Source organism: Haliotis asinina, chromosome 16 (assembly GCF_037392515.1).
Source record: "Haliotis asinina isolate JCU_RB_2024 chromosome 16, JCU_Hal_asi_v2, whole genome shotgun sequence".
Lineage (NCBI taxonomy): Eukaryota > Metazoa > Mollusca > Gastropoda > Lepetellida > Haliotidae > Haliotis > Haliotis asinina.
In genome coordinates, this window is record NC_090295.1 from 41688863 (window position 1) to 41716695 (window position 27833).

Genomic DNA, 27833 nt, shown 5'->3' on the forward strand with positions numbered 1-27833 from the left:
AACAGTTAATGAAACGAAATGTAATGATCATATCCCTCTTGATAATGAGGATACTGATGATCCTATATTTGATACACATATTCTTAATGATGTAATCACAAGTGATGAAATTGCCTCTGCCATTAAAAACTTGAAGCGTAACAAAGCCTCGGGAATAGACTTAGTAGAAAATAATTTCTTAATCGATGCGTCTGAAAAATTAATACCACTCCTAACTAGTTTCTTTAATCTGATTTTAGATTCTGGAATCGTCCCAGACTGTTGGCTAAAAGGTGCAATCAAACCTATTTATAAGAAGAAAGGTGACCCAAAGGATCCCAATTCATACAGACCCATAACTATACTAAGTTGCTTTGGAAAACTCTTCACAAGTATCTTAAACACGAGGCGTACACATTTTGTTGAGATAAATAGTATTCTCTCTCCATCACAGTCTGGGTTTCGAAAAGGTTTCTCGGCTTCTGACAATTTATTTGCAATACACATGATATTTGAAATCCTTAAGTTGTCAAAAATAAAATTGTATTATGTTTTCTTTGATTACACAAAAGCCTTTGACACAGTGTGGAGAGCCGGACTATGGTATAAATTACTAAAATATGGCATAAATGGTAAAATACTAACCCTTGTTAAAAATACATGTACCATAACATAAAATCGGCTGTTATGTTTGATAACCATATAACTTCGTACTTCCCATGCAACACAGGGGTGCGACAGGGTGAAAATCTTTCCCCTTTATTATTCTCACTATTCATAAATGACATCGAATCACACCTTTATAGTCAAGGATGTACAGGTATTAATTTTGAACAATCTGCTGAAAAGAACATCACTGTTTGGATAAAATTTATAATTTTACTATATGCCGATGATGCTGTCTTGGTAAATGACAATCCCAATGATTTGCAGTTGTCTCTGAATTCATTTTACGACTACTGTAGTCAGTGGAGGTTAAAAGTAAATCTCTCTAAAACTAAAATCGTTGTATTCGGTAGTGGCCCTTCCCCAAAACTCGAAAAGAAACTACATTTTACTTACGGGGGCGAACCAATCGAAATTGTTGATAGCTATACTTACCTTGGTATCAAGCTTCACCGTAATGGACGATTTCTAAATGCAATCAAAAGTCTTGTAGAAAATGCAACTAAAGCAATGTTTTCTCTTTTAAAAGGAGCACGTAATTTGAATCTACCTTTGGACTGTCTGATGTCAGCTTTCGACACAATGATAGCTCCCATATTAATGTATGGTTCAGAAATATGGGGTTATGAAAGCTTATTGTTAATTGAAAAAACACATTTGAAATTTCTAAAATACGCCAGTGGTCTTAGAAACTCAACTCCCAACTATATGGTATATGGAGAATTTGGAAGATATCCTCTATACATTAAAATATATAAAAGAATTATCTCACTCTGGCATAAAATAGCTATAAACCCACTCAATATGAAACTGTCAACTATGTTATAGAACTTTGTAACATCATCGTTACCGAACGTTGTAAACCAATTGCAATGGTTTACACGTGTTAAAGATATTTTAGATAATTGTGGACTTTCAGAAACATACAAAAACCCTTTTCTTTGCTCAACTGAATACTTGGTATCAAAAATAGAATTAACATTAAAAGACCAGTATCTACAATATTGGCATTTTGAACTGTCCGCCAGTTCCAAAGGTAAATTCTATCAAACTGTTAAAGACACTATATTATTTGACAACTATCTGTTTCTCCCTAAAGAAATATATATACCGATTCTTAATTTCAAGCTGTCTAACCATAATCTACCCATCGAAACAGGACGCTGGTCCAATACTCCAAAAGAAAATAGACTTTGTAAACTTTGTGATTCTCCGTCTGTTGGGGACGAATTCCATTATCTTTTTAAATGCGAAGCTCTTCTCCAACAGCGGGTGATGTACATCCCAGAATACTTCTATAAATGGCCAAATGCATTCAAACTAAAAAAAACTATTCTCAGTACAGAAAACAAAACACATTAAAAATCTCTCTAAGTTTCTGAATACTCTTTCTAGCATGCTCAAATTGTGGTTACTGCACTTTAATTTATGAGATGTTTTATCCGCCATCTTGATTGAAGATACATTTCCATCCATAATGTTTTCTCATGTACCACCGTAGGTGGGTCTTTTTCGAGAATAAACTGTTCTGTTCTGCTATCTGGCTCTATATTTTACTTGCATTTATAATTAGCTTTGCCTGTTTTAATGGTTGTATATATCGTAATGTAAATCTAGAGTGACCAGTTCACTCGTATTAAGTACATTTGTTTGAGGCTGTAGTTCAAATTCGCTTTATAAAGAACACTTTGGTTTCTGCATCACATACCTGCCCATAAATACTGGCCCGTGAAGGTCCGGAGTAGAATATGCCTTCAGCAACCCATGCTTGCCATAAAAGGCGACTATGCATGTCGTAACAGGCGACATCGCGTGGTCAAACTCGCTGACTTGGTTGGCACATGTCATCGGTTCTCAATTACGCAGATCGATGCTCATGTTGTTGACTACTGGATCAAATTACAAGGTTTACAAATGTTATCTGTGAGTATAATAAATACTATTCAAAACATGGTGATCTTTATAGAATGGAACAGTAGAAACCTTTCGGAGAATACCGAATATCACTTCTACAGGGCTGCAAAACCTGGTCCTCTTTAAATATGTCTTTGGTGGAGTTTATCCAAGGATAAGAAAAGACTTAATTTGAATTATCGAATTGATCGGAAATAATATAATTGGTTGTTGACATTCTCAGACCCGCAGCGAGTTGGCAATGAATACAGAGGAATGTGTTAATGTTTCCCAAATCTCGTGTATCATCAGCTCTACAATCCGGCACACTGTCTAAACCGGATTATTCCTGCAGTCCCAATGAGTGCCGGTTTAGACAGCTTCTACTGTTTCCGTAACCGTACGGTTATTTTCACATACAAAACACCAATTAATGTACATGTTTGTCTCGTATATCCGGATGCTTCGTGTGCCATAACATGAAAGACGTCGGCAGTCTTTGAAGCATGAGAAGATTAACTACCTCTGAGTAGCAAGGTGACACTGAGTTAATTTTGAGGCATGTCAATTTGTAGGTCACTATAATTACTCTGAGAAACATTTGATTGTCAGTCGATCCAAATGGCAAGTTAACCAAACAAACGTAAACGGCATGCCATTTCAGCGAGGGAAAAGAGAGAAATTTGTAGATACAAGGAGCAGAATCCCTCAGCAAGCCTAGAAACCCCTAGTTGACATTTTGGTACAGAATTCGGCCACACCATTGTCAAGTCAACAATTAGCGACATTCTAAAAGACAAATCAAAATCATATGCACACGTTGCATCTGTGACTCTTACTGCCGATGATCTTGTCAATGTCGACCATCACACTGACATCCCACAAGCAGTGTGTTCGGACAGCGAGGATGATGATGATGATGATGATGATGAAGTTGACCAGGTGCCACCTCCCCCACCCGTGTCTCACAAGGAAGCTCGTGTTTGCCTTGATAAGCTGATTAGCTATCACGAGTGTGCAGGCGACAGTGAGAACCTCGAACTGTTACTTAAAGTAAAGTCCTCTCGCTTTTCTACACAGCCAGTGCAAAAGGCTACAACTGATTTTCCAAGCCAGCATGAACAGGTATGATACATTGTAATTTACACGGACTGATATGTATTTATGTGTAATCAATAAACATTATGTCTGATGCCTACTATGTTCGTTTCTTTGTACGTTTCTTTGTACATATGGCCCGTGATTCAGATATCCGAAAATTCGCTTATCAGAAGTAGTTTCCAAAATAATAACACAACACGGATATATATAATTTAGTCAACATATTATGAACCTTTTACAACGGTTTCAGCGGTTCTGTTTCTTCAAGAAAGTAGGTCGCACTGGTGTTTTTAATTGAAATGCATTCAGTGTTTCAGCGTCACATGACCCAATTATTGAGTGCAACATCTGAATTACGCTGACAGTCTATTTGCTGCTTTAAAACATATGCATAAACATAGTAAAATTTCTACAAAAGTACATTAAATGGTTTATAGCAACTCGTACATACACATGCGTTTTGGATAATTTGAATACATGAGGATCTACATGATTGTGTTTGTGACAAACTGTTTGGTGCTCATAGCTATTTCTCTTTAACCAAGGATATGACTTGAATTCATCTGTAATGATCTGAGTGCCAACTTCAACATGGGCACGTACTATGGGTAGTAATGTTTCAGTGGTTCTGTTCTGAATAAAACAGCATTTTAGTGTCTCTGTCAGACAAAACCCCAATAGGTGGGAATGCCCTGACTGGAACCCGTGCGGTATTTTCTCTTTCTACTCAATTTGCTCTCATCCGTTTCCACAGTGTAGCCGACACTCCCAAAATAACTGGCCCATCTAATAATGCACGTGACATTAAGTCTCTGTATAAATTGTACCAATTATACAAAGTCGTCTCAAAAACATCAAGCATTTTGAGAGCCAAGTGGGCAGGCACATCAATGCAAAACAGATACAACATCATGCGGAAAGCACAGAGACAAAGCCTCTGCCCGTCCCAGAAGCTACCTATACTCAGAGCGTTTGTTTTTCTACATATAGAACATCGCCAGCTATGGCCATCAGTGTTCTGTTTCAGCCACAACACATTAACATTGCATATTCTCAATATTTGTGAGGAAGCCAGTAATAGACCGATCCAGTCTGTCAATAAAAGCTGGCGCATGCGTCGATTTCGGCCAATCAACAGGTCGGGCGCGCATTGTGGATTTGTCAGACGTATTTCCGGGGTCAAACGAAGCCTCCGAAGCGATGTGCTTCGAATTATGCCACTCACACTCGCAATATCTATTATATATTGCTGCGATTTGATCAGTACCCTCAACAGAACCATTTTGGTGAAGACAAGAAAATTGAGGTGGATCAAGCAATGCGATGGGCCTCACGATCAGTTAATTGTCGGCACCATCGTTCTCGAAACCTACGTCTGCTCAAAGTTGAGAATTTGCATGAATTTCCACACTTTCGCACGTGTGCAAACACATTACCAATTAGAGGACAACAACTAACAGTTTAAGGCTTCGCAAGTATTATAAACACGGATGTATTTTTTGTAACTACAACACTGTTTTTGCTTAACGGTTTAGTCAGTACTGGGCATTGATTTGGTAGACCATAAAGCTGAAACGAGACGGGCGAGAAGGCCGTGACACAATGTAAACAAATCTGACAGCGATCTAATTTCGGTTAGGGACGACCAGAATTGCAAAACATGTTACATTAAAGTACAAATTAAAAGTGATGGATATTGTTGCCTTCGGTCTTACATATTCTTACATTTGTCACAAATTTTATGATGTCAAGCACAATCTGAATGGCTAGTGTGCAGTACACTATCTGTTAATAGCGCAAAATATTTGAGGAGTAATATTTTTTAATCAAAGGGACAGTGTAAGCAGATGCCGATCACGCAATATCCCAAATATGTAAAGCATTTCAAATGAGTGTCTATAAAACCATGCCTAAAATATTTTGGAATTTCTATATACAGATGTGGGTCGGGACGAAAACATGAGAGAAGAATAGTGATTTTCTGGAATATTGGAGGAAATTAAATAAAATTGTATTTCTTAATTAAGAGATTATTATTTGTTTTTAATTCCTGTTACAATATGATTTGTTTTCATGAGAGGTACATCGGTACACTGTCATTTTTATTACTTCACTGGAAATGATAGCAAGAGATCTTTTAAGAGTCTTGCATCTTTTAGTAGAAAGGTAGAAAGGTACCAAAATAAACAATACTATAATCAATTATAATTAATCATACCTAACTGACATATCAGATTCATGTGGTTTGAAAGCAGAACCAGGCATGCTTAGACAACACTATCGGCAAGTCATGGCAGAGCAATAACATGGCATGAACTTAGTTTCTTGGCTCCTGCTCTACGATGTTTTCTTTTTTTAAATTAATATATTCGCTAGTGAGATTCGTCTGAAAATTAACGTTATTTCAACATCTAGAGAGTTTGAAAAAAAGACAACAAATGCTACGTTTTGGCCACACCCTGGTCTGGCATTATTCAGTCTTGGAACAGAATAACTTACAAGCTCACAGTTGACTACTCATGTACCTGGAATGAATATTGAAACATACATTTAACCCAAATTTCATGTAATGCTTCTTAGAAATCACCTTTTGGGGAGGTTACCAATGTTTCATGACTGAGCCAAAGCGTTGTTTATTAAGATGGACAAATTGTTCAAGGTTTGTTGATACATTGTTATTTGGAAAATTAGCTTCATATTAAATTGCACACTGGTTTGCAGGATGTGAATGCTTTAGGGCATTTCCCTAAAGGAAAGACTTTTACCACATTTTGAAACAACTTTAATATGTTTTTGATGACATTAGTATACGTAAGTACTCCAGAAAAGGAATAGATCAGATTTCGTGTTATGTCCTCTAGAGATATGTTCTCTGATATGATAAAACAAATATTACTATCATCATTGTTTAAGAAGCAATGATGTCCAGGTGTAATTTTATTCACAAACGCTATGAACATTTGAGATATTCTTTGCACCTTATGTCCATTAGTAATTATCTTTGAAGAAACCTAGTTAATTGTTTTGGTAACTGTGGATTCTCTGTTCAGAGATTTCCACAGATTGTTTGTGGGAGAGGGGTCAGTGTACAGGTGCAGAGTGTATCTTGGATCTTCTTTGTGTTATAGTGGTGTTATATACCTGAGCATAAAATCTGGCAATTTATGAAGTTCATTAGGATTTCACAACAAAGTACACACAGAAAAATAGATTGAAGGATGATTAAAAAATATGTTTCCATATATTCAGTGTCATTTTAGGATGGTGTACAGATTTGAAGAGGGACATTTTACTGAAATTTTGTTGAAGATTAGCTGCTGAATATTTGCTTCTGGGTATGTCCAGATACATGGACATAGTTTTTATGCTTTGTTACTCAAAGGTATAAACTCATGATTTCACATAAATGATTGAACTAAATTTGAACATCGGATAAAAGATCGAACGGAAGGCTCCTCGCTCAGTGTTGACAATCTATTTATAGATACCGAAACGACCAGCAGCTTGAAAATGTGGTTGTGTTCAAGGTTATCATAAAATTCCGATGGGAATGTAGGAATAAAAAAATGAAACAACATACTTCAGTTTCACTTCCCTGTTAGTATCTTAGACGGACGTGAAGTGCCAGGTAGATTAATCATTTCGAAAGAAAATACGCTTCCTACATACAGCCGCTGGCCGAGACGATTTTTCATCGGGCATGTAACTCATTTTCACTCGCTAATTACAGTCTGTCAAATAAGATACATTAAATGATATACGCAAATCTTTCCTCTTTAAATGTCATTTATAAACTACGGATACCAGAGTACTGTTATGAGTATGTAGTGAGAATAGCTTATATGTTATACTATACATATATCTGTAAATATGTTTATAAAATCTGAAGTTATGAAGCTAAGAAGGTCTGCTTACCACTGACCACTTTTCATTGTATGTACCGGTAATTAAAGTGAGGTAAGGAAAATACAATAAGATTATATAACTATTTACTTGTGTTCCGTGTGTGTAGTGTCAAAACCGTGGTGAGCAATTTTACTCTTCACCGTATGTGACGTCACCGGAAACAGCTGTTGTAGTGGCACATGTCATTTTGCAAATGACGATCGGACAGGATTATGTCTTCTCTTTGGGTGGATTTATTGTGTGTAAATAGGTGTATAAAGCTGTAATCATTGTTAACTTCAAGTCAGGCAGGTGTACCGCTAATCTGTCCGCTCATCCTGACAGGGACCTGACGACCTGAAAAATACTTTCGTAAAATTATATCTCATTGATAAGCCGAACCCCGTCTACAGACTGCTTTTTTTGTCCTCAAAAGTGGGCTTATACGCGGTAATATACGGTAATTAAGGTGAGGTAAGGAAAATACAATAAGATTATATAACTACAGCTTAGGTTTGACTTGGTTAAGCAGGGTAACACAAAGAAAGGTGATCAGTTCCCAGGTCGGGAGTGAAGAGGTTGGCCAGGTCGGCTGTCTTCATTTTGTCTACTTGAAAGTGCCCTGTCGGCATAGTTTATGACAATTATTTGGATATATGTGATCACATTCAGAGGAAGGAGATGGAACAGGAGCAATTGGAACTGTTATGTGATTAACAAAGTAAGACTTTTAACCATACACTGTGATACTTGTTTTGTCAGCATTAAAACTATTGTTAGAATTGTTGTGTGATCTCTCCACTCGAAACAGGACCACAAGCAGAATTCATCAACACCGCTCTGAATGTACATAAGTTTCGCCGGCGGTGACGCCATTGTCAGAGGTTGTCCCCCTAAACGTAAAAAAAATCCGAAGTGGGCGGGGCTTATCGGCCCGGACTGGATCGGTCTATTTGTTCCCTTTCCCCACAGTCAATGTTTTCTCAGAGTCATTGCAAATGGAAGCTATAACTGTAACTTCCAACACACATTTACATCAGTGAATATCCTGTGAAATGCTTGAATGCCTCATTAATATTCAGGAGGTCTGAATCTGACAGTTTCGCGGGGTTTCAACCCTGACTTTTGATTGCGTTTTCATCTTAAATATTTTCATCAGTCTTTTGTTTCAAGAAACACATTGAATTTATTTTGTTAACAATACCTGGCTATACTTGAATGATACATGGTTGCTTTACTTTCGAATGTGGGCCCACTTCCTTGTACCGGAAAACAAACTCAGTGTTACTTCCCTTCATGTTACTTCCATCCACCAATAATAATGTATCTCCAATTCGTGCACGCCTCAAGGTGGCTGTACATTGTTCTTTTTCCCAGCTGTCCAATCTTCATGTTACAAAGGCGATACTTCAGCAATGCCTACAGTATGGCAGTCAGTATTCATCCTAATTCATGGACACACAGTGGTGTCCCCCGATGCTGGAGTGACCTTTCGTCACAATACGTCCTTCCATTTAAATGCTGTGGCGGAACGACAATCCTTCGCTAACCCTCAGTGAACCCACGTTGCACTTCTACGCTCTACACTTATATACCTCGCCACACTTTACCAAGTGACGAAGGATTTCGTCACGATCCCGCCAGACTTAACACATCCAGGCATGTAATGTAACAATCATACACCACACGCGTCACTATAACAATACCTCCCCAAACATTGAGTGAGTGAGTGAGTTTAGTTTTACACCGCACTCAGCAATATTCCAGCTGTATGGCGATAATCAATCGTCAGACCACAATTTTCCTCGCCCGTTTAAACCTCATCATCGCAATGACAAAATAACATGTCTCTTCACAGTCCTTCCTCCTTGAATACCGCACTGTACTAAGAAGTTTAACTTTAAGAACTTTATTTTTAAGTACTTTTAGGTACATTGTGTCACAGACAGTTATACGGGGTATTTGTACACGCACATGAATCTTCGTGACACCCGGTGTTGCAAAATGCTGTGAAGACATTATCCCATTGTCTTAGCTTCGATTCCCAGATTTGTCAGCTCTGTCTTTCGGAAACGTCCGTATTTCTAAACGTCGATATGTCAGTTATGTATTGACTTTTCAGAACCCTGTGTTCTAATTACCTCTGTCGAATCTATTAGCCAAGAGTCCTTGTTCCCGCAATCTTTGGAAGAATAAGTCCTTCGCGTACTGATATAGCAGAAAGTCAAACCTGTTAAGATACACTATCTTTTCACGATGAACATCACGTAGAATATGCCTGCCACTATGTGTTTGATTGGATGGACTGTTCTCGAATTTCGTAACGAATTTCAGATTGAAGGTGTGTTCAAACAAGATCTGTGATAACTCTTGATAATCCGTCAAACCAAAGTAAGCCATGTTCCGCAGGTTCTCCTTTGCACTTGCAAGCATGCGATAATGTCTTTCATCGTATGAGAGACCGGAAGCGGAAGCATTGTAACACCCAACAACGCTCAGGTTGGCTAACATCCGGGTTTGTCTGTTTATTGCGAGATTTGATGGACAGTCCATGAAATCGTCCAAGGTGACGAATGCCCAATTTTTACCGCGATAACAACGAGGAACTTCCTTCTCTGTTGCCGAATGACCATTACATACAAGTGCCTGGGACCACGCTGTTCCACGAGCCACATGTTTCCATTCGCTGATGAATCTTCGTAAAGGGTCTCTTACCATCGTGATGTACATGTACCTGAAAGTATTTTCAGAAGAATACACATTCTTTTACTTGTGTTTTAAAACCTGACGCAATACGTACCGACGTGGCCGAGCTTGCTGAAGTGTTCTATCTCACGTACCTGTTAAACCCTATTGAAACATGAGCATTGCTTCCAGTCTCTAGTAGTGAATTGTGTCATATGTTGATTACCTTCTTTTACGACCAATGTCAAACTCATAAACAAGTCAACAATAACCTTAAAGATCCCATTAGTACAGGGATTGTTCTCAATATATAACTTTTCTATTCCTAAATATTACGTCAAACTATGTATACGAACCATGTGGTACGATGTATCTTGTATATGAATCGATACATAACAGATGAATGCTAGTGCATGCATTAAATAATTTTAGTTGTGTTCTTGAAAATCTAATATTTACCCCATCTTTCTCGCTGTTGTGACAAAGATATCTGACATTGATGTTTTTTGTAAAACTGTGTTTAGTATTTATAAAATTGTGCTTTATGTAGATCCATAAGAAGGTCATGTTTTGTTTTCATAACACTAAGGTATCGGAAAAACCGTTTGATTTTATATATTCAACCAATGGTCTGAACCTTCTGTATTTAGAAGCTTAAAATTCACATATGATCTGGAATCCTTACGAGCAGCGCAAGCCTACCCACCATAGTGGCGGAAGTCTTGAAAGATCTCTAAGACCACATAAGACGTACATCTCTCTTATCAGAAGTACATTATGAGTTGCTTAAGGGTCATGCTTTCACACTGGATCTCCAGCTGATGCTTATTTTGGAACCTTGGCGACTGTGTAATATAATTGCACTGATTGTTAACTAGCACTGTTACCGAGAACCGCTTACAATGTGAAATGAAGATGTCTCTCAATGCTGGACGTTTGAACAAAGTTACACACAAAGTTAAGTACTAAGTTACAGTAATATCTAGGTCAAGCTGTGAAGATGTAACGAGCATGGCAATTGGAATGTTGGTCTTCAAGAAGCAAATCGTTTTGTAAGAACTGAGCCAACCTACAATCTTTCAGTCACAATAACTAGTCCCTAGGCTTAGTTGAGGCCAGGAACATTGACGGTTTGATCAGGAAGGAAGCCATGCGAAATGCAAAACTGCCAGTTCCTGAAACTTATTTTCAACAGCGGGTAAGGTGGTTTTAGATTTATCACACTGGCCATGGGTGGGTTTCTAATGAACCCAGCCTAAAACCAACCATATCCAACGATCTTGGATTAACCGGGAACCTTAACCCACAAGGTAAAGGTGCCAAGGCACTTCCTTAAAATATGTTTGTACACAAACAGCAGTCGTTACCAAATAAAACTTTGTTTACCACACCCTCTGGCGTTAAGGAATAATTTCTATTAAACAATCACTGAAGTCATAACAGAAGTACATTGATGGTAGAGAACATGCACCAAGAATAGAAATGTCAAGCTCCATGCCTTCATGTTTTATTTATACAGGACAGTTTTCATCGCACTCAGCAACTAACGGGATCGGGTAGTCAGGTTCGCTGACTTGATTGACATATGTCATCGTTTCCCAATGCGCAGATCGGTGCTCATGTTGTTGAACACTGGATTGTCTGGTCCAGACTTTATTATTTACAGACCGCCGTCACATAGCTGGAATACTGCTGAGAGCGGCGTAAAACTCAACTCACTCACATGATATACCAGTTTCCTTTATACAGTGGAAGCTGTCTAATCCGGCACTCATTTAGGACGGAAGAAATCACCCGTTTGAGACATGTGCTGGACTGTAAAACTGATGATAAATGTAAAAGCCACAGAAGGGACTTAGATTTTACGCCGGTGTTGACAACTTTCCAGATTAGACAGACACCGGTTTTGACAGCTTCCGCTGTAATGATGGGAAACTTACCCAATTATGATAAAGGACTTATACCTTCGTTCTGTTTGTCGGTTGTGACGCAAGTCCATTACCCAGGCAGCACAATCATGAAGATACGTCCAGTCTGCGTGGAGTCTACACGGCCAGTGTGTGTTGTGTGTTTGGAAAAGGACATTATGTCTCCACAGCTTGTAACAGTTGTTACTTGTGTTATTATCGCCCTTACACCATGGGCTAATGTCGATGTCTTTAATCAGATGAAATGATAGTGTAGAGCTCCCCGTCTTTTGGATGCGGATGAACACAAGGACATCACTTCCAGATGGGCTGATATTAAATCTTCGCATCAAATTCTGGTTCTGGAAATCATTCCTGGTGGGCTGTGTAGAGTTGTACGCTTCGTGTTCACCCGGTTGAGAACTGTATTGGACATTTGTGCGTTGTATGTTTGACCATGACCTTTTCACCTGCGTTCCTAGATCATAAACGCTCACTACACTGATATGAAATGCTGTTATAACTGAAGCTGTCATGATCAAGAATGCTAGAAAGGTTCGATGCTTCGTTGTCGTGCGTTTTCCGGGCAAGGGACAGAAATGATTGTACAACTTCCTCATCCTGATCCGTCAAATGTGTCGCAGAGATTCTGATTTCAGTACATTCTGCTGTTGTTGCTCGTCGAAGCAGCTTGAACTGATATGCATCTATATCCTACACCCAGCTGTCGTTCACATGCTACACATACGTGTTTAAGGCAAGGGATTAGTTATCACTATCCATTAACTACCTTTGACCCGTGAAGGTCCGGTTAGATTAGGTCTTCAGAAACCCATGCATGCCATAAAAGGCAACCATGCTTGTCGTAAGAGGCGACTAACGGGATCGGGTGGGCAGGTTCGCTGACTTGGTTGACACATAACACATCGGTTCCCAATTGCGCAAATCGATGCTAATCCTATTGATCACTGGATATCTGGATGATCGATTACTTACAAAACGCCGCCCTATAGCAGGAATATTGCTGAGTGCGGCGTAAAACTAAACTCACACACTCACTGACTACCTTTCTTCAACATCCGAGGATGTGACAGCTCAAGTCAAAGTTGATTCACACGCTGAATCTGAATGAATCTTTAACGCCCCTTTACATCAACACTCTGTTCCTATCCTCGGTATTATTCCACCGAGTATGTACATGTATTTCAACTCATGTGATTCTCAAATACAACCGATTGTATTTATTTATATCAGACTCTAAATATATGGCTTTAAAAAGTATTATTCCATAAACAACACGTATTTGCTTGCCTGTACAACGTTTCTCAATTTTGATTTGTGAATGCCAAAATTTAGTGCTTTATTTTATAGTGAATGTAGAGAATTCCCATCTTACTGTCGTTACATCTAAGATGCCTGAACATTGTCTACCTAGAAATAACACTTCAAAAGAATTACAACACATTTTCGTTTCTATTAGACCTTGATTATGTCTGCCATCATTAATATGAATCTCTTATGAGTGACCTTTCATGCAATAAAGAATTAAATTGGATTTACTCTCACGCAGACGCTAACGGAGATTATATATACCGATATGAGTGAATATCTTCATGATGTCTTTCTGAAACAGCTTGATCTGATATGCATCCATGCATCTATATTGTGCATCCATGCTACATATGCATGTGTTTATGACAGAGTTGTTGTCACGTTGAAATTAACTACTTACCTGTAACATTCGCGGATGTGACAGCTTAAGTTTCAATCGATTCGAAGACGCTCGCGGACATTATTAGCCAAATACTTAATCCAGAATATCTTCATGACACAGATGCAAACCTGAAAAGTTATCATGCAGTGAAATGTTTTGACATTGATAATCGAATCAGCAGAAACTTCTCACCATTATATTTCATTATGAATATATCATGAGACAATATGCTCATATTTCTTTTCGTATACATATATATTTCAATGACGTAGCAAACACACAGAAATGAAGCCAAATGTATGCTGATTCTTTCTGATATAATACTTGCACATACATACACAAAAGGTTTGTATGAAATCGTATATGTGGACTCTTTCGACCATATCGCTATGTCTATATTCCCTGTATATTAATTGAAATACGCATTGTTTTCGGATAACCTGTAGGTATGCCGGCAGCTGCACGTTAACACGTACAGCGCGCCGTGCGCAGGGTTATCTTGCGTGTTTATCAGTAACAGGTAACAGATGCGTGTGTAACATCAGAACAACATGTACAGGATATTATATTAATGCCCATGACATACTATGTTTACGACACGAGTGCCTTGATGTTGAATATTTCCCGAGGGAAGGCTATAACAATATTCAGCCCCGAGTACCGTTATGAGCACGAATATAATAATTATTCAGTTTATTACCGAAGTCGTCAAATTGAGGAAACTGACGCCAAATCTACTTTCAAACAGACTGACTACCCGCCGTCGCTGCATGTAGAACGGAACATCACAGACGACACCTGACGTCATAGCATTGCCCATGACGTCAAGTCTCCACGATAAAGTGATATTGCCCATGGCATCTTCATCTCTCAAAGGCATTCTTTGTTTGTTGTTTAACCCCGGGATATATGAGTCAAGCTTTTGACAATGGTGTATTTGTATCAGAGGTAAATGTATAATGTGTTATCACTACTATTTGCAGACGATCTAGTATTAGTTGCTGATGCCCCTCTGAAGTTGCAAAAACAACTAGATTTCCTACATAATTATTGTTTGAAATGGGGCATGGAGATCAATATCGACAAAACAAAAGTGATTGTCTCCAGAAACGGGAGAAATTTTCACTGTATGAAAAGTGGACTTGTAATGAAGAATAAATAGAAGTTGTAAATGCATGTAAGTATTTAGGCATCACCCCTAAGCTTGTATTGAAATGTCTTATTCGCAGGTTTAATATGGACATTACAGATGCCTTTAAGATGTTCGATGCGAAAATTGTAGCGAAATATGGGGACTCAAAGAAATGAAGCAATTAGAAATTGTTCACCGATCATTTTGTAGATATTTATTAAATGTTAGTAAATCATTTTCAAATATTGCTCTGTATGGCGAATGTGGGAGATATCCATTATACGTGAACTCATATAAGAACTGTATTAGATATTGGTTGAAATTAATCTCCATGCCGTCATGTAGATATCCTCACCAATCGTATCTTATTATGAAACAATCCTGTAATAGAAAACGGTCTAATTGGGCAACTAATATAATGCAACTATTATTTACTTACTGGTTTGGTCATGTATGGATTGAACAAGGGGCAGGGGATATTGATATGTTATTAAATGCTTCTAAAGAAAGAGTGATTGACTGCGTCAGGCAAGATTGGCATTCTGAGCTATCTGAAAAAGCGTCATTACAATTTTTATTCCTTGATAAAACATTCAATTGTGGATATACAATGTTAAAAATATTAAAAGCGCATCTCTTATTTAGTTGCTGTTTTAATCTATGAGGCATACAGTGTATTAGAAAAGGCCTAAGCGATTATCAAGATAATGATTTTATGTGTTCTCTTAGCTACGTTACCGAAGATGAATGTCATATTATATATCATTGTCCTTCGTACAAAGGAATTCGTACCGATGCTCCATATATCTCCACTCATAGCAAAAATATTGATAATTTAAAATCATTATTGATTTCTACTGATTATACCTGCCCACTTGCTGTTGGGAAAATATCTGTATAACGTGTTTCACATAATACCTCTGATACGCATGTTAGCAATTATTGTATACAACATGTAACGATGTATTATGGGTCATATGGCCTTGAAAACAATAAAGCATTGAATTGAATTAAATTGTTTAACCCTTCTTTCATTCAACAATATACCAACTCAGCCAGCCTTACCGCCCGTTCCCGTTAGCTTGGGTTGCCAAAGAACCAGATCTTCTCGTGGCTGTTGAAAGTATCATAGATAATATAAAAGGCTCCGAAAAAGTTCAATATCTGAAGCACTGGGCCTTGATTTTCGAAGTCCTCTTAGCGCTAAGATTGTCGTAAGTGCCATACATTAATATTAGCTTACGTGTATTTTAACGCTAGGCCCTGAGTTGCAGAACGGGTGCAGTTCGATCTGATTCCACAGACGTTCAAATGGGTTTCAGATGCGGGATATGGAAGACTAGGGGAGGACATTGGTGTTGTTATTGCCCTGGTCTGGCGTTGCCCTTTTGGATCAGATCCCTCTCGGGGTCGGCAAGACGATCCACTTGAGCAAGGACAATCTGGTCGATATATCGAGCGGCTGTGAGTATATGAGATGGCTACATCTGTCATCTGTCCATTTCCTTTACGCAATTTGCTGCAAAGCGTTCACATCTTTGGCAGTAGACACATACACTTGCATCCTGTCTGCGGAGCATCTGCCGGGATTCATCGCTGGACCATACGTGTTTCCGTCGTCCCTGAGGGAATACCCCGTGCGCTCGACACCATCGCAATCTGGCTATGCTGTCTGGACAAAATCACGCTTCGAACAGAGCGTCTAGGTCGCATACCTGCATATCGTAGACGGTTCCGAACAGTTTGGTCCAAGATCATGCGCAATCACGGTACTGGTGATAAAGTGGAAGCAGCGGTTGTCGTCCTTTGGCGTAGGTGGCGCAACCGGACGAACAGTCTTGCGTAAGAGTGGTGACACGCGGGTTACGTGGCCTACCGGACCTGGGAATGTCATGTGCTGAGCTGTGCTGCTCCCAGCGGTTCCATGGCCTTGGTTAACTTTGTGCTAGAGGAGAGAGTAACAACCTCGCATCAGTCCTCTGATCTGGACTCGCCTGCTTACAATCATCCGATGGCGTTGTCCCTCTAACGTTCGTTCAGTCTGTTGCTGAGAGTTTTAACTAAAGTGAAGAAAATTCAAGAACCCTGTTCTTTTTTATAGTGCTTGTTGTGACTTTTGCACGCGCATACCATGCCTTTGGGTAAGTGGCCCAAAACGACGGCAGTTGATTTTTTGCAATTTTTCACTGTTTTCAATCTGTGTGCAAAATCATCGATTTCCAAACGGTTATTGCGATCAAAATTCGTAACACTAAGTTTCCAAATATCTAGATTTATTCGGAAAGTTTCACTTTGAAGCGTATATAAATTGAGTAGCTGTATCTGTGAACGCTGTAAGCTGGACCCAACGGGAAACAATGTTTGTCATACTCCCTTACCCTGATCTTTCTAAATTAAAATGTGTGGTAGGAGTCTTACTGCTCATGGAAGCAGTTTGTGCTGATATGAATCAATATTCTTCTCCCATACTACATGTCCACTTGTGGCATGTGGCATTTTGGAATTAACTAATTTCCTTTTACATTCGTGGATGTGACAGTTTTAATTGATCCCTTTTCGCACACGCTGAATGGACCTTTTGAGTTATAGACGTGCGTGAATCAGTATCTACATGATACAGGTGCCTTCCTCAAAGGTTCAGGCATGTGTTGACATTAACAACTGAATAGGTGGAAACCTCTCAGCTCAAAAGGGAACACATTCCTATTTCATATCTCATGTAATCATACAATTAATCTCTTCATCCAAATGGTGTATTAAACATGGAATTTTTTGCCGACAATTCTACACATACCAACAGAAACTACCTTTTTTTAAATGAATCCAGCTGTAAAGACTTCTTTCACTATATCTCTTGAACTGTCTATACTTCATGTATATTAAAATATTCCTATATCATTCATTTGCATCGTTCTCTGACATGGCAGCAGCTGCAAATATGTACAAGTGAAAATTGCGTTTCTGTGAGTGAGTGAGTTAATATATACCGTAGTTAATATTTATTGGCAGCATCTCAGCCATATGGTGGCGCGAATAATGATTTGTCATGCTACAGATCAATAAAACTATATATTAAAAGCTCTGCAGAGCAGCTGGTGATGATGAACAGTGAATACTAGGGTATGACAGATAAGGTACAGCTACCATGTAATCAAAAAACGATAGTATCAAAGAGGACAATACAATATGAAAAACGGCTATGGATTGGCAACAACTGCAAGAAGATCACCATAATGAGGACTTAGAGTTCGCTTGCTTCCTGCATGGACGCTAGCTGGATTTACACCATCCCTTCAGCCTCTCGTGATTGGAGGCAAATTTAGCCGTAATCACACACACAAAAAATACATTATACAAATCTGCTAAGTTTAAATTGACTTGGAATCTTACAAGGCTTAAATATAGAAACAAAAAAATACAACTGAAGCGGTATGTCAGTGGACGATTTGCAATCATATTTGCAATACTGAGGTACATGTAAGTGTATTGAAACATCATGTTGCCGGACTAAAACGACGAGACAGTGTATGTAAAAAATATTTTTGGTAATTTTATACACCTACAAATGACAATACATTCACGAAGATCTGTATATTCAAAAATGAATGAATGATTGAATGAAACAAGTGGTTTGATCAAAGTGTATCTGCACGTAAAATATTTCAACATCAGCATTTTCATTCAAAGGGAGATTACTCTTCTTTCAGGTTTTCTCAAGCACACGATCATATTTTCGTCATGTTTTACGAGCTGGATATTGACACTTCAAATTTTCGAATATGTTTTCAAAATGTTGACAACAGTTGTAATGGATCTGGTGCGTGCATTTTGACCTATAATGTGGATTTGTTGGTAATTCCTTACGTTCTGACAGGAATTCCGATTATCAGCCTGCAGATTTATGACTAAGATCATTAATCAAAGGTGAGGTCTTACGTCATTTCACACACATGTCCCATTCCGTTATCTATGAGATACCGTAGGGTGTGGAATGAGCCAATATACCGCGAATAGAAAATGGTTGCATTACATTTATAAGGTGTCAAGCGTCAAACGTCAAACGTCGAATTCACAATGTGCATGGTTGACGTGTTTTAAACATATCATCGGGTAAATGTGTTCGGTATAGTGTGTAGGGAACATTGAAAAGGAAATGTGGATCTTACGAGGGAATGAGTGTGACATGAGAATGGCTGGTGTCCCCACGACGGGGAGTTAACCATCGACTCATTACTGAGACAATAGAGATTGTGAAAGTGGTTTAATGGTTTAGTGCAACTACCAGGCCAATTTCTAATAACTCAAATTTTCACATCAAACCATTTATTTCATCGTGTACTCTACGACGTTGTCGTGTGAAGAGAGTATTAAACATGAGAAAGAAAAAAACAAACAAAAATAGTACACGTGTTACACTGGACATCTATCCACTTTATTGGATGATATCCCTTACCCTAAACCCTCGAAATTACCTTAACATATTGAACAAACTGACCGAAGCAGCACAAAAATGGCTGACGTGTCCATGCAACCGTACACCTCCGAAATACGATATAAAATAAATAAACTCACTTCCAGTGTAATGACACAAATTACTTAGTGGTGTGTCTGTAAACATACATACACACTCATACATACACTTCCATACATGCACATTTATATATTTGTTCCCATCCATACTTTACCCGTGAAGATTCGGGTAAATGGACACATCCCATCGGTTCCCAACTGCGCAGATCGATGTTGATGCTGTTGATTACTGGATTGTCTAGGCTCGATTATTTACAGAACGCCGCCAGAACGCGTAAAATTAAACTCATTCACTCACTCCCATTCGTAATTCATTTAGTCATAAATATTACGCTGAAAACAAAATATACAAAATGCATTTAAAATGAAAGAGCTTGCATATAATGGCCTTTGCCAAATGAATGGATTTTGTTGCCGGCATTGCTACACATACCAACAGACGTCGACACTACGTTTTTAAATGAATTCATCATGAATTCAAATGAATACAGACCTTTCACTATATTGAAATATTTCTATACGCATCGTCCTCTAACATGTCAGCAGCTGCAAATATGTACAGGTTGAAATTGAGCATCTCAGCCATTTGGTGGCGCGAATAATGATTTGTCACACTACAGACCAATAAAACTATAAAATGAAATCTCTGCTGATGATGAACAGTGAGTACTAGGGTATGACAGATTAGGTACAACTAACATGTAATAAAAAACGACAGTATCAAAGAGGACAAAACAATATTTAAAAACGGCTATTGATTGGCAACAACTGCAAGAAGATCACCATAATGTATGGGCGGGAAAGCGATGGCCCAAACCAGCCACCATAATAATGACGACACACAGTGCGTTTGCTTCCTGCACGGACGCTAGCTGGATTTACACCATCCCAGCAGTCTCTCGTGATTGGAGGCAAATTTACCCGTAATCACAAAAATAATACATTATACAAGTTCAATTTAGAAACAGAAGTGGTATGTCAGTGGACGATGTGTAATCATACTTGCAATACTGAGGTAAGTGCACCCGAAACATCCAATTGCAGGACAAAAACCATGAGACAGTGTATGTAAAATTTATTTTTGATAACGCTGTACACGTACACATTACAATACATTCACATAAATTAGTATATTCAAAAATGAACGAATGAATAAATGAAATGAACCCAGTGGTTTGTTCAAAGTGTATCTGCACGTAAAAAATAACTATAAACTTAAAATAAAGAAAAATATGCAATGCATTTAAAATAAAAGAGCTTGCGTATACAGGCGCTTGCTATGAAACGCACTGTGCATATGGCCTACTCAGTGACAATGTTGATGAAGACGACATAACACTGAGTGGAGCTTATGCACACTCCATAACCCAGCAGCAGCCCAAAGGTGGATCCAGACTGGGGATGCAGTGCTGCTCTCCCCACCCCTTTATCAAATTGTTTTTGCAAACCGAACCGAGGTAAGTACGTTGCCAAACTTAGCATACTTCGCTTTAATTTACTTGGAATAGTCGTCATTTCAAAAGTAGACAGATTAGTGTAGTCTTCACAGTGCCTGAATCTTGTCTCCTTGCAAGGGGTTTCAAAACACCTTCATCTTTTAACTCAGCTGCAATCTCTTCTTCTGATCAGTCTAAGTAAACTTAGTCTCAGTATTATTCGTTACACGTCTCTCCTGAGTGTAACAAACCCAAGTAAGAGGTCACGTCAGGTGACCTTTGAGCAACCTACGACCGTCTAATCAAACGCGAGACAACCGAACGTTTAGGGTTTGAAGGGACTTGCAAGATTCCCTGGTCACTGACACTGATCCCTCAAAAAACACAGATTTTGATCTGCAGTATATACGCTTAGCGATTTCTGATGACATGATTACCACTAGTCTATATTTCCGTAAGCTGACGTCCTTGAATATTGACAAAAACGCTGTTTTCAGCGGCCGTTTACTCACTGTTGACACATAGCGTATTCCATTTGCATCACCCGTAAGCTGTCGTTCGGAAAATAGCATTCGGAATCGTTCGGGTACAAACGTTCTCGAGGTAAAAGTTCAAAAGGTATGTTATAGGCGTATACCATGTGCATCACATCGCAAAGTTTCTGTCGCTAAAAATCACAGACTCTACTCTCACTGTGACATAGTTCCATAGCAGAGTCAAGTATTGTTGATTTTGAGAAGGAAACATTGTGTCACAAGTGGTATACATCAAAAGATGTCAGATGTGGATCCATTACAAACGAGATATACTTTGGGTCCTGAACACGCATCTACCAATAGGGTTAGTTATAGTTCCGTTAAGGTATTCTCTTAAGAATTCGTCTATTTACAAGTTTCATTATTTCTTGCATAGTTCTCAATAATGTTGATTTAGTTTATTCAAATCATATCAAAATATTATTTGCCGAAAAATACAGTTATAACAATTATCCACGGTCCGTTTGAAACCTAGCACTTAAAACGATAAATATCACATGGTGTAAATATGATTCATCAATATTCTAAAACCGTTCATACCCCCAAACCACTCACACAATCCAGTGGTAACATCCCTGCCGACGTCTCCGTTGGCATGTAATATCCTTTTATAGATTACGTTTATTCAAAACAAATGAGTTCTATATTTGCTTTGTTTTCCCAGCTAGCGAGTGCGGGAGGTCTCAGAGGGAGTGTTTTTTCCTCTATCTTTATAATATATTCCTGATATTTCCCCCGTCAGGAGAAGATTCTGAGAAGTGACCATGACTAAAACCTGCATCACACAAACGGTAATCTCCTATATGCCCAAGTGACAATAACTAATAATATATGTCATATTATATTGACCCGTGAAGGTCCCGGGGAGAATAGACCTTCAGCAACCCATGCTTGCCATAAAAGGTGACTGTGCTTGTCGTAAGGGGCGACTAACAGGATCGGGTGGTCAGACTCGCTGACTTGGCTGACATATGTCATCGGTTCCCAGTTGCGCAGATCAACGCTTGTGTTGAGCAGATGATCAAGAGCTGCATTCCTGAAGTGGACCGTAAAATCACTAATCTCTCTTTTGAACTCACCCGTCTATGGCGGAAAGGTGTGAGTCGGGCTGATTTGTGACCTGGATCAGTTATCTACACCAGTTAACTTCTCACTGACGTCGGTTTGTTTATACAAGACGACTGTTTGAATCTCAAGCGACAAAATTTCCTTCTCGAGTCATCGTGTGTATTTGTGAAACGAAATCGTGGAACCGGAAGTAAAATGATGAAAAGTTAAATAGGGAATGTTCCGGACCGACAGGTACTTCGAGTTATGCGTAATATTCGAGACGCCGGAGTTCGACTCATCGGGATTTGATTGTATATCCACACGCCCGTACAATCCCGACACAGTATGCAGTTGAAGAATGGGTGGGTGGTATTTCAGGAAATTTCATCCTAAGTTGTCTAACGTGGGAGAACTTCATAAGTACATGTATGGTACTGACACTTGTGAGCAGACCAGCGTGGTATGATGAAGTTACTAGTAAACCACAAAATGTCATTCCGACTTGTTTCCTCCTTTGTGACCTTCTTTTTTCCGGAAATATTATTTACAGTGAATTTTCTGTTCCTTTTTTTATAGAAATATTGACAGGATTCAGAAAACGTTTCAAAATATCTGGGCCTCGGCTTTGAAATGGCTCGCTTACATTATTAAGTTGTCCGACTCCCCATTGTTCTCAGTGCCCTTGGCTTGGTACCTACTTATCTCTTGGTACAGAAGGCTGCAGCATTAAGGAGCCTCCATATTCTTGGTGGATTTGACTAGGAAGGTCTTCATGGGAGCATCGTCTGGTGTGCGTGAATGGGGTACCAGAGCTGATAAGCGAGTGCGGTTTTATGCCGCTTTTAGGAATATACCAGCCATAAGACGGAGGGGGACACCAGAAATGGGCTCCACGCATTGTACCTATGCGGGGAATGGAAGCCGGGACATAAACGTGACGACCGAACGTTTTCACTACTAGAGCTGATGGCAAGCCTTACAAGCTTCCTAACTGTGTCAGGAGCACCCTACCTTGCTCTGCAGCATTTTATCTTAATCTGTAAAATATGTACAGTGACGTGTAGAACATTATGTACAATGATCTGGACAACCACGTGTGATGGATGGTGAGTATAATGATGTTCTGCACTGAGATGTCGTGTATAATAATAATGTAAAACACGAGTATATGGATGGAAACTTTGGAAACGTCCTTCTTGTATATCACGACGCTTCATTCACCTGAAGAAGGGACAAGAAGCAGTCCAGAAACGTCGTGTTGTATAATAAAGAAGTTACCATCCGTGTACCCGTGCCTAAATGCCTCTCGGCAATAAAACACTGTTATCTATACAATACTGCTATAGCATTGCTGCGCAGTGTAAATAAACACCTGCAGAGCTGTCTAATAAATGAAACCAGAGATGGTCTCTGATGAAACTGAAAAACTATTGAACTAAATTTTGAAACTTACCTTTGGCCTAAATAACGAACTACACGTGATTACTACTACACGTGAGGAAACTGGATGATTTACAAGAAACTAAACGTGATTCTCCTAAAGTGATGAAAATTGAAATATGAAATGAAACCCGCTAAATATCCCTGTGTGTTGTATGACCACTTATACAATCTAACGCCACAATAACCAACTGAACCTATAAAACTAAGATGGCAATCATTCCTCATGACTACAAGCGAATGGGACCTTATAGACTCAGCGAACGAATAGCAACGAACGAATGGGGCACGAATGACCGGTGTATCCTTGACCACCCAAAACTACGTCGCATTTCACGTGCACCCATACCCATCTCCGGGAGTATTCGTGCGAACACCACCAGTTTGCCCCAGGTGCGTTTGGAAGAGCAGTTTTAAGTGAAAACCCAAAAATGTCTTCACAACATGCCCCCTCCATGATAGGCCCGTGTCTAACATTAAAACTGGCTAAAAGGGAGAAACATAAGTAAAACTATCTAGGAGCATGTACATCCGCTGTTCCAAGCATCATCACAAAATCAGCATTCAATTCAACTCTATTCAAGAGGGCAGAGATTTGTGATAGGTCTTTTGAAGATAGTAGAGCCAACCTTAGAATCAAGAACGCGCACGTGACCATCCTTTCCAGGATAGGCCTTCAGTATTCTACCTAGAGGCCAAAAACCACGAGGAGTATCCGGAGATACAACTAGAACAACATCATCGACCTGTCGGTCTCTGGATGGTCTGCACATGTAGTACTGAATGTTGTGTGCAATAACACGTGGCATTATACCTCACCAAAGCTGAGACTTCAAGATGTTCACTGGTCACGAGGGGACCATGGGTTAATTTACACTCGATGTTTATGTTCCCTGAGCCCGTTTTTAGCAATATTCCAGCAATATCACGATGGGGAACAAAAGAAATGGGCTTCACACATTATGCCCATGTGGGGAAGCAAACCCGCGTCTTCGGCATGACGCGCGAACACTTTAACCAGTAGGCTACTCAACTGCCCTTAAGTCAGTGTGTAACACAAATATATACTGTTGATTACCTGCATGTGATTGTTCATGATTCAAGACAACATGCAGATTTCCCCAACGATTGATGTCTCACTAATTCTATCTGGTGCAAATTCGGAAATGCCTTCCTATGAGTTTTCACCCATTTCCGAGTAACAAAATATCACATTTTTGTTTCACTGAAATTCAATGTCCCATACACGGACGCAACTATTGACATGTATGTTGACAAGGTTCTTTTTTTCTGAAACGACGTCAGCATGTGTACAATGATTTAGTCTTCAATGTCATGTTACAGTCAAGGCTGATTCAGGACCTGAGCTTTTCTTAATGTTAGTAAAGAACAGTGTGGTTTTGTTTGTAACTGCTTACTGGGCATACTTGAAACTGTGGGTAATGGCATGATTGTCACGTTGGTGTTTAATATTTATCTATTCTAGCCTCAATCAGTCTTCGGAGCGATGTGTCCTCTGTTCTCTCAGCCAACATTTGTAATCTTTGGAAAAACAAATCCTTGGCATACTGGTAAAGCATGACGTCAAACCTGTTTATATGAAGTATTTCGTCACGATTTGCATTCGACAGATTTGCCTTGCCACTCCATGTTTTATTGGCTGGAACATCCTCAAATTTTGTTACGAAATTCAAGTTGAATGTGTGCTCAAACAATATCTGAGATAATTCTTGATAAGCCGTCAAACCGAAAAAAGCCATGCCACGTATGTTTTCTTTCGCACTTGCAAGCATGCGATAATGTCTTTCTTCGTATGTGAGACCTGAAGCGGAACTGTTATAACAACCAACTTTCCTCAGGTCGGCTAACATCCGGGTTTGTCTGTTTATTCCCAGATTTGTAAAACAGCCGATGAAGTCTTGAAGTGAAACGTTTATCCAGTTTCTCGTAAAGCACCGAGGAAGTTCTTCGTTTGTTGCAGCATGTCCATTGCAAGTATACCGAACATTTAGCCAGGTTGCTCCTCTTCTTACGTGTTGCCACTCGCTGACGAACCTTCGAAGAGGGTCTCTCACCATGGTCATGTACAGATGTCTGAAACATGTTTATTCAAGTATGTTACAAGCAGGTAGATAACGTACTGTACGTCCCCCTAGTATGGTGATCAACCGTCATTGCTGTTGATATACAGTGCGTGTTGTGTTTAAGTTCATAAATAGTACATGATATTGAGTTACGTGCTGGTTTCAAATCTCTCACTGTGATACTCTAGCTGTTTTACTGTCCTTGGGAGACATATTTAATATTATAAAGTATTTAAGTTTGGACTGTTTTTAGTCACAATATGGCTGAAACATTGCGAAGATTTTAACTCACATGTCACAATAAACCTACCATAATCAGAGGTACACAAAAGGTACCATAAACAGACATATATAAAGATCCTAAGACCATATATGGTCACATTTGTAATTTAATGAAGATGACAGTCCAAACAGATTCAATCTCATTATTCAATATTTTGTCCTATTATAGTTTTCAATATTTTCGTCTTATCTGTTTGCGAAGACATTCATATTGGCCTCCACCTCCCTTTCCTGTCTCAGAGGTAGACTCAATGTACAAATGACCCTATAATCTAGGTTACTTGAATTCGTTTCAGCTCAAGTCAGTACCTATGCATTCTCAATTTAATCACAAGCACCATGTAAGTGAATATACACTTCAAAAATGTAGGGGAACCTGAACTTCGAAGTCTGGTAGAAAAATACCCATTCAGGAACGTTACAATGACATACATCTTGTGTATGCAGCATCATTTCAGTTATAACAACACACAAAACGATGCATAGGAAGCACCTGCACAACGTGGGAGCCTTCTACACGTGCATGGGCTGTCATTATAAATCTTGACGTTTTTCAGGCAGGCCGATAAATCACTGTAGATCATTTTTTCCGATAGTTATCTTGCATCTGCGTATGGTCAGGGTTTTCACGGTCGAATCATACACTCGACTCAGAATTGTAAACCTAAAATTTTCATGTCATACTCCAGTCACCTAACAAGGGGGATAACTGAACGAACAGCTTTTCTTTGAATTAAATCCATGTGGTGATGCCTTCTCAAAACATCCATTATTATTGTATCAAGATCGATTCAATCCCATATATGTTCCAATTTCGACATATATTATAACACCCGATCAAGCCGATTTTCGGAAACATTATTCAAACATGGATAATATCTTCATAATGTCATTATTATTCAACCTTCTCAAAAATGCCAAACAAAAACTATGTTGTGTGTTTATTGACTTTTCTAAAGCATTTGATTCTGTTTGGAGAGCTGGTTTATGACATAAAATGCTTAATAACGGAGTCTCAGGCAGGTTCCTTGCACTTATTAAAAACATGTACAAAGATATTAAATCAACCATACTCCTCGACAACAGGATCTCGTATTTTTCCCAAGTAACTCTGGTGTGAGACAAGGAGAGAATATCTCCCCTTTGTTGTTCGCCTTTTTTATAAATGATCTTGAATCATACTTAGTAAATAGTGGGTATCAGGGTGTAAAATTGCAGTACGTTTCAGATTTCTGTGTAACTCTTTGGCTTCAACTTGTGATACTATTGTACGCTGTTGATACCGTCTTGTTCAGTTATGATCCTTATGATCTTAAAATAATCTCTCAATGCATTTTATTGTTACTGTAATGAATGGAAGCTATCTCTCAATTTATCCAAAACTAAAGTCGTTGTTTTTGGTAGTGATCCTGCAAAGTCATCTAAGTTAAACCTTTACGATGGCGGCGTGCCTCTTGAGGTAGTAGACTCCTCTTGTTACCTTGGTATTTCCCTTCATCGTAATAGAAGATTT

General features: G+C 39.0%; 2 protein-coding genes across 2 annotated transcripts in view; both read right to left on the reverse strand.

The window, feature by feature from the left end:
• Positions 1–9657: 9657 nt before the first annotated feature.
• On the reverse strand, positions 9658–12652 carry LOC137267782 (heparan-sulfate 6-O-sulfotransferase 3-B-like). Its single transcript, XM_067802226.1, has 2 exons — positions 12174–12652; positions 9658–10258 (listed from the first exon to the last, which is right to left on the reverse strand). The coding sequence occupies exons 1-2, from the start codon at positions 12650–12652 to the stop codon at positions 9658–9660; spliced, it is 1080 nt and encodes a 359-aa protein (XP_067658327.1).
• A 12768-nt stretch (positions 12653–25420) lies between these two features.
• The window catches only part of LOC137267783 (heparan-sulfate 6-O-sulfotransferase 3-B-like), a 40038-nt gene continuing 37625 nt past the window's right edge, over positions 25421–27833 (reverse strand). The window contains exon 4 of the mRNA XM_067802227.1: positions 25421–26048. Coding sequence (XP_067658328.1) covers positions 25421–26048 — 628 coding nt within the window. The remainder of the gene's footprint in view (positions 26049–27833) is intronic.